General features: G+C 41.4%; 1 protein-coding gene across 1 annotated transcript in view; it reads left to right on the top strand.

The window, feature by feature from the left end:
- Window positions 1-1,364: 1,364 nt before the first annotated feature.
- Window positions 1,365-12,805, top strand: part of LOC140480894 (lysine-specific demethylase 3A-like) — a 79,055-nt gene continuing 67,614 nt past the window's right edge. Inside the window, exons 1-4 of the mRNA XM_072576462.1 lie at window positions 1,365-1,951; window positions 5,284-5,430; window positions 8,402-8,515; window positions 12,296-12,398. Of these exons, the coding sequence (XP_072432563.1) occupies window positions 1,754-1,951; window positions 5,284-5,430; window positions 8,402-8,515; window positions 12,296-12,398 (562 nt within the window). The 5' untranslated portion in view covers window positions 1,365-1,753. The remainder of the gene's footprint in view (window positions 1,952-5,283; window positions 5,431-8,401; window positions 8,516-12,295; window positions 12,399-12,805) is intronic.

Below are 12,805 nucleotides of genomic sequence, written 5' to 3' on the forward strand. Positions count from 1 at the left end.
TTAAGTTCTCCTGCTGTTTCCTTATCTCCCATCACTAGGCTTCCAGCATCAGTTTGAAATAGCCCAATGTCTACTTTTGCCTGTCGTTTGTTTCTTATGTATTGAAAGAAACTTTTACTATCATTTCTAATATTACTGGCTAGCCTACCTCCATATTTGATCCTCTCCTTCCTTATTTCTCTCTTAGTTATCCTCTGTTTGTTTTTGTAGCCTTCCCAATCTTCTGATTTCCAAGTGCTCTTGGCCACTTTATAGGATCTCTCTTTTTCTTTGATACATTTCCTGACTTCCTTTGTCAGCCATGGCTGTCTAATCCCTCTCCGGATAATCTTTCTTTTCTTGGGGATGAACCTCTGTAATGTGTTCTCAATTATACCCACAAACTCCTGCCATTTTTGCTCTACTGTCTTCCCTGCTAGGCTCTGCTTCCAGTCTATTTTCGTATGTTCCTCTCTCATGCTCTCATAATTACCTTTGTTTAACTGTAACACCATTACATCCGATTTTACCTTCTCTCTTTCAAACTGCAGACTGAACTCTACCATATTATGATCGCTGCTTCCTAAGTGTTCCCTTACTTAAGATCATCAAGTATTCAGTCCCATCTGCTAGCACTTTACCCATAGTACAGTGTGCTAGGCATTTCAAGTGATCATCCAAATACTACTTAATTGTTATGATGGTTCCCGTCTAAACTACCCTTTCGGGTAGTGTATTCCAGACAGTCATAACACTGTGTAAAAACAAAAATTCCTTATATTCCTTCTAAACTTCCCACTGATTACAGTCTGTGCCCCGTTATTGATCTCTCTCCTCGCGAAAAAAGTTTCTTGCTAGACCTTTTGACTCGAGTCCTGCCGTGAGATTTATGTGACTCGGAGGTGAGTGTGCACCTAAATGACAACACTCAGTGGAAAGTCTCATACAAGAAATGAAACACATTATAAATACTCACTTTGCATTCCAATGTCCGTCGCTCGCAAAGACTCGTGTGTGTGTGTGTTTGCAAATGTGATGAGGAATAGCTGATTATTGACCTCTCTCTCTCTCTGTGCACAGATGCTACTTAAGCGGAGGCGTACTCCCTAACACTTTTATGCTTCTATTTCCGATTTTTACCGACCGCAGCAATTTGCTTTTTTCTTGTTTTGTGCGAGTGTGCTGCTCAGGAGGCGAGGAGGGTAGTTTTCAATGATGCATGGTATGTGCAGGTGCACTGTGGTCTCTGAACTGCAGAGGGAGATAGAACTTGTTCAGTTTTCAGTACTCTTTCCCCCACCCCCCTCCCAACACCCACCCCCAGCCCCAGAAAAGGAGTCTACGCACAAATCGGCACGTACTGTGTGAACCTGCTCACTCCCCACCAAAACAACGTCTCCCGCCGTCAGCACGCACAGGCCGCAAATGCAACACCACCGCTTTTGTTTTGTTTCTCCTTTTTTTTGCAGCGGCAGCGAGCGTGCCCGGTGGCTCCGCTCCCTCGGTTCGGCGCTGGGAAATGCATGAGCACGGGGAGCCTCCGCTCGTCACGCGAGCTATTTCGCTCCGAGTGATTGATATGTGCCAAGGGGGCGTGGGCTAGGAGGAGATCCCGGGAGCGCAGCCGCTCGCGGTCCCTCCCGCCCTTCACTGTATCCAATGAGCGGCGTGACATTGTTCGATCGTGTCCGCGCGGCGGGGCACGGGGCGTTTGGATGTAGCGGGTGGCGGCGCGTGGAGTCCGGAGTCCGGAGTCCGGGCCAACGTTCTGAAGATGGAACGTTGCGACATGCCTCCTCTCGAGATGCAGCGGCAAGAGGCTGCGCCCTCGGAGCTGGTGGGAAAGCGCTTTCTCTGCATTCTCGGCGGTCTCAGCCAGGAGCTCCAACTCGGGCGAGTGTCTGAATGGGACTGGAAGGCGGGCGTTATCAGAGCCGTCTCCCACAAAGATCCATCGCACCCAAATTTATTGGTAAGTGCGAAATCCGGAGCTCCATTTGCGCCTATTCGGCGAGGAGGGTTTTTAAATTGTCAGACGTTTTAGTTTCAGTAGGAAAACTGTCCACTGAGAAAAGTACTTTTTTTTAAAAAAAAGAAAGTTCTATCAATGATCAACTCGATGCACATTAGGGAGACTGGTAAGACGAATTCAGACTGATTTGGTGAAATGCGGTGTTTCATTCAATAGGTTGTGACTTTCTTTTGAAGTTTGATCGTTTTAAAGTTCATAGAAATGTCCTGTGTTTGTTGGATAATTTAACCGAGGTAAAAACAATGACTGCAGATGCTGGAAACCAGATTCTGGATTAGTGATGAAGGGCTTTTGCCCGAAACGTTGATTTCGCTGCTCCTCGGATACTGCCTGAGTTGCTGTGCTCTTCCAGCACCACTAATCCAGAATCTGGTTTCCAGCATCTGCAGTCATTGTTTTTACCTCGGTTAAATTATCCAACAAACACAGGACATTTCTATGAACAAACGATCAAACTTCAAAAGAAAGTCACAACCTATTGAATGAAACACCGCATTTCACCAAATCAGTCTGAATTCGTCTTGCCATTGTCCCTAATGTGCATCGAGTTGATCATTGATAGAACTTTTTCTAAAAAGTACTTTTCTTATTATTCCTGATGAAGGGCTTTTGCCCGAAACGTCGATTTTGCTGCTCCTCGGATAATTTAACCTGTTCACTTTTCCGGCTGGTATCCATTGCTGTGTTGCGCTTTCCGTTAGAAATTTGGTCCACAGTTCACATTTCCCAGCTTGCTTAGGTCCTCGTTAGTTTAGTTTAAGCCATCTAAACGTTTCACCGATATAGACATGTAAGAGAAGACTAAACTAATAGTAGTTCAGTTATTGTTCAGTGAGTGTATCTGATCTCAGTAACTCGTGTAGTATCAAGCCAACAGCAGAGGGAACCAGTCTTGATCCTGAGAGGATTAGTGCCATGCATTTTGTATTGATTTTTGGGGTGTTAACTAGAGCAAAGCAGCTGCAAACTAGCAACTTATTATTATGAGTGATCATTCTAAGTTTGTAACGCAAAGCCAAGGGAGGAAAACGTGCTGAGGAGCACCTTTTTCCAAAACAAAAAGTTAGGGATAATTGGATAGCTGTTGAGAGTAAACGTTGCTTGGGAGTAACTGAGCAGGGAACAACTTCATGAATGTGAAAAGGGAAAAAAAAATTAATTCTGCTTCCTTTTGAGGCAAGGGCTCTTGAGTGACACAGGGTTTGAGTTCATCCTTGGTCTTGATAGTTGTAAACAAGAAAGTTCATAATTGCAGTCAGTCCAGGCAGGAGTAGCTTTTATTTCCGCTGCCCACCACATAAAGTGAAAGGCAAACAATTGATCATTGTCTCGGTGGGGTGGCGAGACAATAGTGTGAATGACACAAGAAATTATTATGGCCATGACGAAATGGCAAAGATTAGGGCTAAGCCCGAGGACTGGGGAAGTTTAGTCAGTTTTTTTTCCAAAAAATAAAATGAGGACAAAGGTCAACTTTGAGAGTACACTTGCAAGTAACAACAGCAAGAACCTCTTAAAATATAGTGTTGCTGAACAAAGAGACTTTGGAGTGCAGGTTCATAGTTCTTGAAAGTGAAGTCGCGAGTAGTTAGGATAGTGAAGGAGGTGTGTGGTATGCTTTCCTTTGGATGCAGGAAATGATGTCACCATAGGAAATGACATCGCCAACCCAAGGAAACCCAAACATAAATAGAAAGCAGAAAACACCAGCAAGTGCTTCGTCAGAACGCTCACTGAAGATGTCACCTAGTATGGTGACGAAATGTCTGAAAATGAACCTTCCACTGCGTGAGCAAACCTACATCCAGAACCTCAACCTGAGCTACAAATCTTCTCAAAACTCGCTAATGCTTTCCTTTATTGGGTATAGGAGTTGGGAGGTTATGTTGTGGCTGTACAGGATGTTGGTTAGGCCACTTTTGGAATATTGCGTACAATTCTGGTCTCTCTCCTAGTGGACGGATGTTGTGAAACTTGAAAGGGTTCAGAAAAGATTTAAAAGGATGTTGCCTGGGTTGGAGGATTTGCACTAAAGGGAAAGGTTGAATAGGCTGGGGATGTTTTCCCTGGAGTGTCGGACGCTGAGGGGCATCCTTATAGAGGTTTATAAAATCATAAGGGGTACGGATAAGAGAAGTAGACAAAGTCTTTTCCCTGGGATTGGGATTGGATTGGGATGGGGGGGGGGGGGGGGGGGGGTGTCTGTCCAGGACTAGGTTTAGGGTGAGAGGGGAAAAATTTGAAAGGGACCTAAGGGCAACTTTTTCACACAGGGTAGTGCTTATGTGGAATGAGATGCCAAAGGAAGTACAATTACAACATTAAAATCTGGATGGGTATAGGAATAGGAAGGGTTTAGAGGGATATGGGCTAAGTGCTGGCATATGGGACTAGCTTAGATTTGGAAATCTGGTCGGCATGGGTGACTTGGACTGGAGTGTCTGTGGAATTAAGAGTCTAATGTTGCCCGTGAAATAATTGCGAGGAAAAATTCATCTGGTTCAGTAATGCTTTTTAGGGAAGGAAGCTGCCGTCCTCAACTGGTCTGGACTACATGAGATGCCAGACCCACAGTGACGTGGTTGATTCTTAAGTTCTCCTGAGATGGACAATAATTGATGGCTGAGCCAGCGGAGCCCTCATTCCATGAATGAATTTAAAAAAAAACAGAGGGAGAGAGTCAACAATCAACTACACTTTCGTTCTGACATCAGTTAATGAAGTTTAATATTTAGATCAGATTATGCTCCGTTTAAGGTCCACAGACCCCTGAGGTAGATAATTCTAAAAGGTTCAACACCCTCTGAGTGAATGCCCCATATCCTGAGAGACTCATTTCCCCTTGAGACTCATCAGCCTGGGAATACATGTGATTGACATCTATTCTATCATGCTCTGTATGAATTTTATACACGTCAATGAGATCATGCTTCATTCTTCTAAAGTACCAGACCCATCTTCCCCAATATTTTCTCAAAGGGCAGTCCTAACATCACACGGACACTCTGCACTTCCTCTGTATTTGTGATAACATTGAGTAAACACAGCATAGCAGATGATTGGCTATTAATGTATAGGTTATATTTTAGATTGTTTGTTTGTCTCATCACACTTCTTGGAAGTGAGAATTTTCAGATAACTGGTAAGGTTTCCGCTTTATACAAAGCTGTAGTATCTTGTCACTTTTACCTTCAGATAAGTCCAAAAGTTTTAGATAAAGGAGAAACATTTGGTTACATTCATTTATTCTCCTGTTTGCTACTCCACTGCAGGTTTTTCTAGAATTCGATGAAAGCTGGTGTCGGTGGATGAAACTCCATGATGACGAGCTCAGGATCTTCCTGATTGAACATCAGATTGTTCTGGCTGACAGGAAATCTCCAAGAGGATCTGCAGATGACGTGCAGTGGCCTGGACTGGTGTGGAACTTTTTATGCCTTCAATTTTTCTTGTTAGTATTAACGTCTGTTTGGCCAAACGCTCTTGGGCCAGAGGATGTGACAGGCAGCTAAGCTGTTCTAAATTGTGTGGTAGCTTTACACTGATCACTCCTATTACCTTGTTGCACTTGCAACCTCTGCAAGTATATAGTACTGACTAGGATTGTTTTCGGTAGTTTGCTGCCACCAGTCCCCCTTGACTTGCCTGGTCTTGGGCTATCTAATGATTAGTAATAGTGGTTACACCATAGTAGAAGATTTTTCTTCCATATTTGGTAAGAAGCCCAGCATTGATCTGCAGGATTCATAATATTATCAAAAAACATTTTACAGCTGCATCAAAAGATTATACTCTAGTCAGAGACATAATCATTAACTAAGTTAACATGTAGACATCATAATTGTGGATGTTAATTATGTGATCAGAAGTATGCAGGTGGCCCAACCATTTAACTGTTGTTTCTGTAATTTATACATTCCAAAGACTCAAACATTTTATATTTGTTCCTGTTTTAATTTTTTACTCTGCTTATATAAATGCTTAGCTTATTCTAATCCCTAATCATTATATGATATGCTTGTTTACACTTCATCTAATCAATGCAAGCAGTAAACTCCCACTGAAGCATAACCCAGCAGCTAACACTTGGCTTTCTCAGAAGATAGTGTGGTGCTGGAAAAGCATGGCAGGTCAGGCAGTATCTGCTCCTTGGACGCTGCCTGACCTGCTGTGGTTTTCCAGCACCACACTATTGACTCAGATGTTGGAGATCAGAGCTGCATCATTTTTGCAGTCCTTATTTTCTCCTTTCTCAGAAGATAGTCAAAGGCATACATGAATCATACAGGACATTAAACAGTTCCACATGTTGCCTACAGTATTCAGTATCATCACTGCAATTCGGGTCTGATTTACAGGTTCATTATGTAGAGGGAAGCTTGAACAGCAACATTTTATTGAGGATTTCTTTCACTATATCAGGAGAAATTTCAAAAGTGTCAGGCTTGTTACTGGTATTTAGATCGGTATAGTCACGTCAGATTTAGAATCATGCTTAAGATTTCTCTTTTGAAATTAGTGCAAAAGCTATTGTGATATGTATTGTGAACATCTGAGGCCCCGAGTGCTGATCCTTACAGTATCCCACTAGTCATAGCCTACTCTGGTTTCTGTCAGTTTCCCAATCATTAATCCATGTCAGTACATTATCTCCTCTGTCAACCTTAACAAAATCTAAATATGCTACATTCATCAGCTTCCCTTTATTAATTTTGTTAATAATAATCTCAATAGTGCAAGTTTTTGGAACACTGCTTTTCATCAGGAAACCTGTGCTGACTCTGCCTGGTCAGATCATTTTTATCCAAGTGTCCGTTTATCACGTCATAGAATTTTCCCTACTGCTGATGTCTGACTGTTTAGTTTTCCTCCTCTTATTCTTTTCTTTAACTAGTGGTTTACATTCGCAAGTTTCCCAACTGCAGGAATAATGCCAGAATCGCTAGAATTTTGGAGAATGGTTACCAATGCATAGAGTATATCGTAGCCATATCCTTCAATACTCTGTGGTTTGGATTGTCAGGTCTGGGTACTTAGCCACTTCCAGTCCCATTGATTTCTCAAGTACTACTTCTTACTGATGCTAATTTGCTTCAATTCCTTGTTCTCCCTAGTCATTTGGATATCTAATTCTGGGAGGGTTTTTGTATTTTCCTCATTGAAACCAAACACAAAGTAATCAGTTAGCATCTCTGCCTTTTCTGTATTTCCCATTATAAATTCTCCTGACTCTGCCCATAATGGACATTAGACTTAGCCAAAGGTTTCAGACACCTTCAGAAAGTTTTACAATTCATTTTTATGTTTTTTGTTAAATTGCATTCTATTCTGTTCTTCTTTTCCTTTCAGTTTTGTTGCCTTCATTTGTTATATTCTTAAAACTTCGCATTTCTCAGCTTTATTACTGACCACTTTATAAACTTTCCTTTTTAATCTTACGCAACCCTGAACTTTGTTCGCCATATTGACTGACCTTTGAATTTTTGCACCTTGAAGGAATGTGTAATTACTGTAAGTCATATAATAGTTATTAAAGACTTAACATTGACCATGGACAGTCACACCTTTTAATGTACTTGCCCAATACAGCTGAGCTAACTTTTTCGCATGCTTTCATAATCTCCCTTAATCAAATTTAACACCTTTTGAACATCAGGTAAGTGCAGAAGTCGGCCATTTAGTCCATCGAGTCTGATCTGCCATTCAGTGGGATAAAGGCCAATCTGATAACACTCATCCACTTTCCTGCCTTCTCCCATGACCCATGCTTCCTTGCTTCAGAATGAACTATCTAATTTTCAAAAATACCATAAACGTCTATCATATTATGGTCACTCATCCCTAAAGGTTCTTTTACAGTAAGATTATTAATTAGCCCTTTTCATTATGTATACTAGACCCAAAACAGTCTGTCCATTGGTCAACTCTTCAACGTACTCTAGAAAGCAAATTTTAACGCACTTGGGAACTTGTTCTCGAGAGCTTTATGTTCTATTGGTTTACCCAGTCAATGTGCACATTGAAGTCACCCATGATAACTATGGTGCACATGCTAAAAGCCATTCTCATCTCCTGATTTATTCCATAGAGCACACTGCCGCCACTATTTGGTGGAAGCTTGAGATTGTTATGGCAATCAAGAGGTGGTCTTTCAGTTCCACTTTGTTAGTGAGAAATGTAGCTCTCTGTCTAAGGTCCAAATTAGTGTAGCAACCATTTCTGCCTATGGCTTAAGTGCATTCAAGTTTTGCAAGTATCCATCTGGAAATAACGTATACAAAAATAGAAATTGCTGGAAAAGCTCAGCAAGTCTGGCAACATCTGTGGGGAGAAATCAATGTTTCAGGTCCAGTAACCCTTCCTGAAAATAGAATATATTTTATGTTTCAGACATTTAAATGCTTGTTGGACAAAGTTGGTCTTGCATCAGTGACTCCTGTGGAATTTCTTGCAGACAGGTACCGAGTGTTTCTGCAAAACAAAGTCTCTCTTCAGCCACTAAAGGTAACAAATTTCAGGGTTATTTTGGAAGAAGGTGGCTCTTTGGCTTGTTTGAGTGAATTATCTACTTTGCAAATTGCTGGCAGAAGTTACATTAAACGTCTTGACCAAAGGATAAGTGTAATAGTGTGGCATTTTGCAGCTCCTGCATGGTTTGGAGCTCCTGTCCATGACTTTCTGCTGCTTCCCTGCCATGTCTAAGCTGATAGTGTTCTTCAGTCAGACAGCTGGCGATTAAAGCTCCAACTGTGCCCAGTAATGTGTCAATAGTCCAATTTTTAGAGTTGCAGTGATTGCAGCATTGCCACTCCTACACATTCCTGTAACTTTGTGCATGACTCTCTACAGTATGGGTGTTCCCATTTCACCTGATTTGGAAGCCAAAATAATGAATTCAGTTTGTCAACTTCAGTTAAGTTGAATAGACATTTACAAATCTCTAAATTGGGAAAGAGGAAGTCTCAATTTTGACTGTTTGGCCAAAAGCCTACCAAGCCTGAATAGGATTCTGATTTCACTTTGATAGGATCAGTGTCCTTTGTGGGGCCATTCTCGGGATAGGATTGACACTGCTCATTTCAGAAGGATCCCTATGTTTTTGAGAGAAATACTTTAGACAATGTTAACTTATCGTAGAAATGTTGTGCAATGTGTTTGACTGCACCTGCATACTATTTTTTGTTTCCACTTCCTGCTGTCTCCCATGTTTGTTTTATCACTAAGCAAATGAGAGATCTTTCACACGGCAATACTAGCTATTTTTTGCATTTCAGTTGATTATATTGAGATAATAAAAACCATGTAGTTTTTGGTTCTGCTTCTCCGCCTCCTTTGCGTTTAGAGGCTACAATGATAATCTTTGTGATACAGCTATTGCTACAGAATGTTGAATTATGTAGTGTAAATCTTCTTTATAGATGAGAACTAAATTTATCTACCATGGCTCCATTAATGCCCTCCCTTGTGTGGAGATAGGGTGTGACTCTCCTCCTTTATCTCTCCACTTTCCATTAACCCCCCCCCCCCCCCCCCCACCCCGCGCCCCCCATCACCATTATTACTGATCTCCTGTGCTGTGCTTCAAAACTCAGGCTCTATCTGACCTTAAATAAAGTCATGGGGCATTATCTAACTCGTTTCCACTTTGGCACACTATATTTGTAAGCGGCATTCTCTCTTGGCTGTGCAGGTGAGGCTGCTTTGAGGGTCTGCAGAAGTAAGCATGCAGGTGCTGAAGGCGGCAAAGAGACTCCACAAAGAGAGGATTTGAGTGCAGGAACAGGGACATCTTGATGCAATTGTACAGGGACTTGGTGAGACCACCCATCTGGAGTATTGTGTGTCGTTCTGGTCTCTTTACCAAAGGAAGAATGTTCTTATTATAGAGGGAGTGCAGTGAAGGTTTACCAGACTCATTCCTGGGTTGGCAGGTCTGACATATAGATCGCTATATCCACTCTCCAGTTTAGAAAAATGAACAGGAATCTCAGAAACCAGTAAAACTTCTAATGGGATTAGATAGATAGGGTAAATACAGGAAGAATATTTGTAATGACTAGGAAGCCCAGAATCAGCTGTCACAGCCTAAGGATATAGGATAGGCCATTTAGGACTGAGATGAGATTAAATTTCTTCACCTAGAGAGTGGTGCGTAGAGAATTATCTGCCACAGAAAGCAGTTGAAGTCACAACTTCTAATGCTTTCAAGAAGCAGTTAGATATTGTTTTTACAGCTGAAAGGGGGTCAAAAGATTTGAGGAGATAAGTAATCTAGAAGAGGGCACTGTTGGTATGATCAGCAAGTTTGCAAATGACACAAAGATTGGTGGAGTGGCAGAAAGCATGAGGGACTGTCAGAGAATACAGGAGGATATAGATAGACTGGAGAGTTGGATGGAAAAGTGGCAGATGGCTTTCAATCCAGACAAATGTGAGGTGATACATTTAGGCAAGTCTAATTCTAGTGCAAATTATACAATGAGTGGAAGAGCCTTGGGAAAAGTTGATGGGCAGAGAGATCTGGGAGTGCAGGTCTATTGCACCCTGAAGGTTGCTGCACAAGTGGATAGAATGGTCAAGAAGGCATATAGCATGCTTACCTTCATTGGATGAGGTATTGAGTATAAGAGCTGGCAAGTCATATTAAAATTGTACATTGGTTCGGCCGCATTTAGAATACTGTGTACAGTTCTGGGCACCACATTACAAAAAGGATGTGGATGCTTTGGAGAGGGTGCAGAGAAGGTTTACGAGGATGTTGCCTGGTATGGAAGGTGCTAGCTATGAAGAGAGGTTGAGTAGGTTAGGTTTATTTTCACTAGAAAAAAGGAGATTGAGGGGGGAACCTGCTGGAGGTTTACAAAATCTTGAAGGGTATAGACCGGGTGGATAGAGACAAGCTTTTTCCCAGGGTGAAGGATTCAATAACGAGAGGTCAGGCTTGCAAAGTGAGAGGTGGGAAGTTTAAGGGGGATACCCGTGGTAAATACTTCACACATAGGGTGGTGGGCATTTGGAATGCGTTGCCAGCAGAGGTGGTAGAGGCAGGCGGGGTAGATTCATTTAAGATGCATCTGGACAGATGCATGAGTAGGTGGGGAGCAGAGGGATACAGATGCTTAGGAAATGACCGACAAGTTTAGCCGGTACATTTGGATCGGCTCAGGCTTGAAGGGCCGAAGGACCTGTTCCTGGGCTGTAAATTTTGTTTGTTCTTTGAGAAGGCGGGAACAGGTGACTAAGATGGATGATCAGCCATAATCTCATTGAATGGTGGAACAGCTCAAAGGGCCTTAAGTAGAGTGCATTCAATTGGTGCAATTGGCAAGCTTCCTACCAATCAGGACACGGTCCTTTGGTACGACGCGGAGGTGAACCCGTTTGTTAAGTAAACCTAAATATCCAGAAAAGCTCACCTCTCCTCGTAATTTGTTAAAATGAGTGACAGAGAACTCCTAAATTCCTCTAGTTAAAGAAAATAACATCAATTTTATTTTGTAAGTCTAAAAGTAACTGTTAAACAACAGTTGTTCACAGCCCTAAGCCGCGCCCCCCCCCACCCGTTCTCTTAAGTGCTTACTATCTGCCTCCAACTCTATAACAAAATGCTGTTCCAATAAGACACTTATTAAAATTATATCAACTTAATTTCAAAACCACACAGTTCCTGCTGAGGATCTCCCTAGGTCGTCATCTGTATTTTTACTGCAAGTATGTTTCATATGTAAAGGTAATTTTGATAGAGAGTGTTTCCTAATTTATTGGAGAGAAAGACATTAGCTCTCCATGTGTTTCTGTCTTGATGCGCTCTCTCTCTCTCTAGGGAACGGTACACGCCTTCAACTTCATCACACCTCTCTACAAATGTTATTAAGTTCCTCTGTTGCATTGGTGTTCTTGGGAATTATCCTGATGAGTGCAAGATGAAAAGCTTTCATTAATTCTCGAATACTGTTCTACCAATAGCTATATCACATAATGCTGTCAAACCATTATTTGTATGCCTTGTATTTTTAAGATAGAAGTTAATCATTAATTCGTAACAATGACTGATGGGGCCCAATGGTGATATTTTCTCAAATCAATCCACAACATTGTCTTTTACTGAACTGATTTTGATATCCTGCTAAAGCCATTCATTCAGTGACTGGCCACCAATTTCTGTTCTTTCACTCGTTATCTCTATAGCATACTTTTTTTTTCTCAATTTTTTAAAAAATCAGAATTATCTGTAAAGTTGGATTTTTGTATGGACTTAAGTTGCACTGTAACTTAATTTAATAGATGAATATGAATTCCTGGGCAAAACCATTCCAGGATGATGAGACTTGCGCCAAGATTAAGACGTGGTTCATTAACAAACGTACCCAAGAACTGCTCCTGTATGGTAAGCAGCCTACTACTACTCCAAAAGTTATGCAAAATTCTTTGATCATTTTGAAGACTGTATTTTAGTTCTTCTTGATGTGTTCTTTGCAACTAAAGTTTTCTTGGAAATTGAGGTGACGCTATTACCCTTGTAAATTGCAACATTTCTGAATCAAACCTTCATGGCTATAAATAGGAATAAAAGGCTGAAAAGGCACGTCAGAGCTTTTGACATTGGAAAGAGAAAGATATTTATGTTTTTGGTGGTAAACATCATTGAACGCTCCTTCAATTGTGAAATCAAACTCAAATGAACTGACAGTGACTGATCTATCTCTTTCCAGCTATCAGGATTTCTGGTTATGGGATAGGTTGCAGGAAATTATTATTACACTATAGTGTTCAAAATACTTTTGTTGCCCTAAA

Source organism: Chiloscyllium punctatum, chromosome 1 (assembly GCF_047496795.1).
Source record: "Chiloscyllium punctatum isolate Juve2018m chromosome 1, sChiPun1.3, whole genome shotgun sequence".
NCBI classification, from domain to species: domain Eukaryota; kingdom Metazoa; phylum Chordata; class Chondrichthyes; order Orectolobiformes; family Hemiscylliidae; genus Chiloscyllium; species Chiloscyllium punctatum.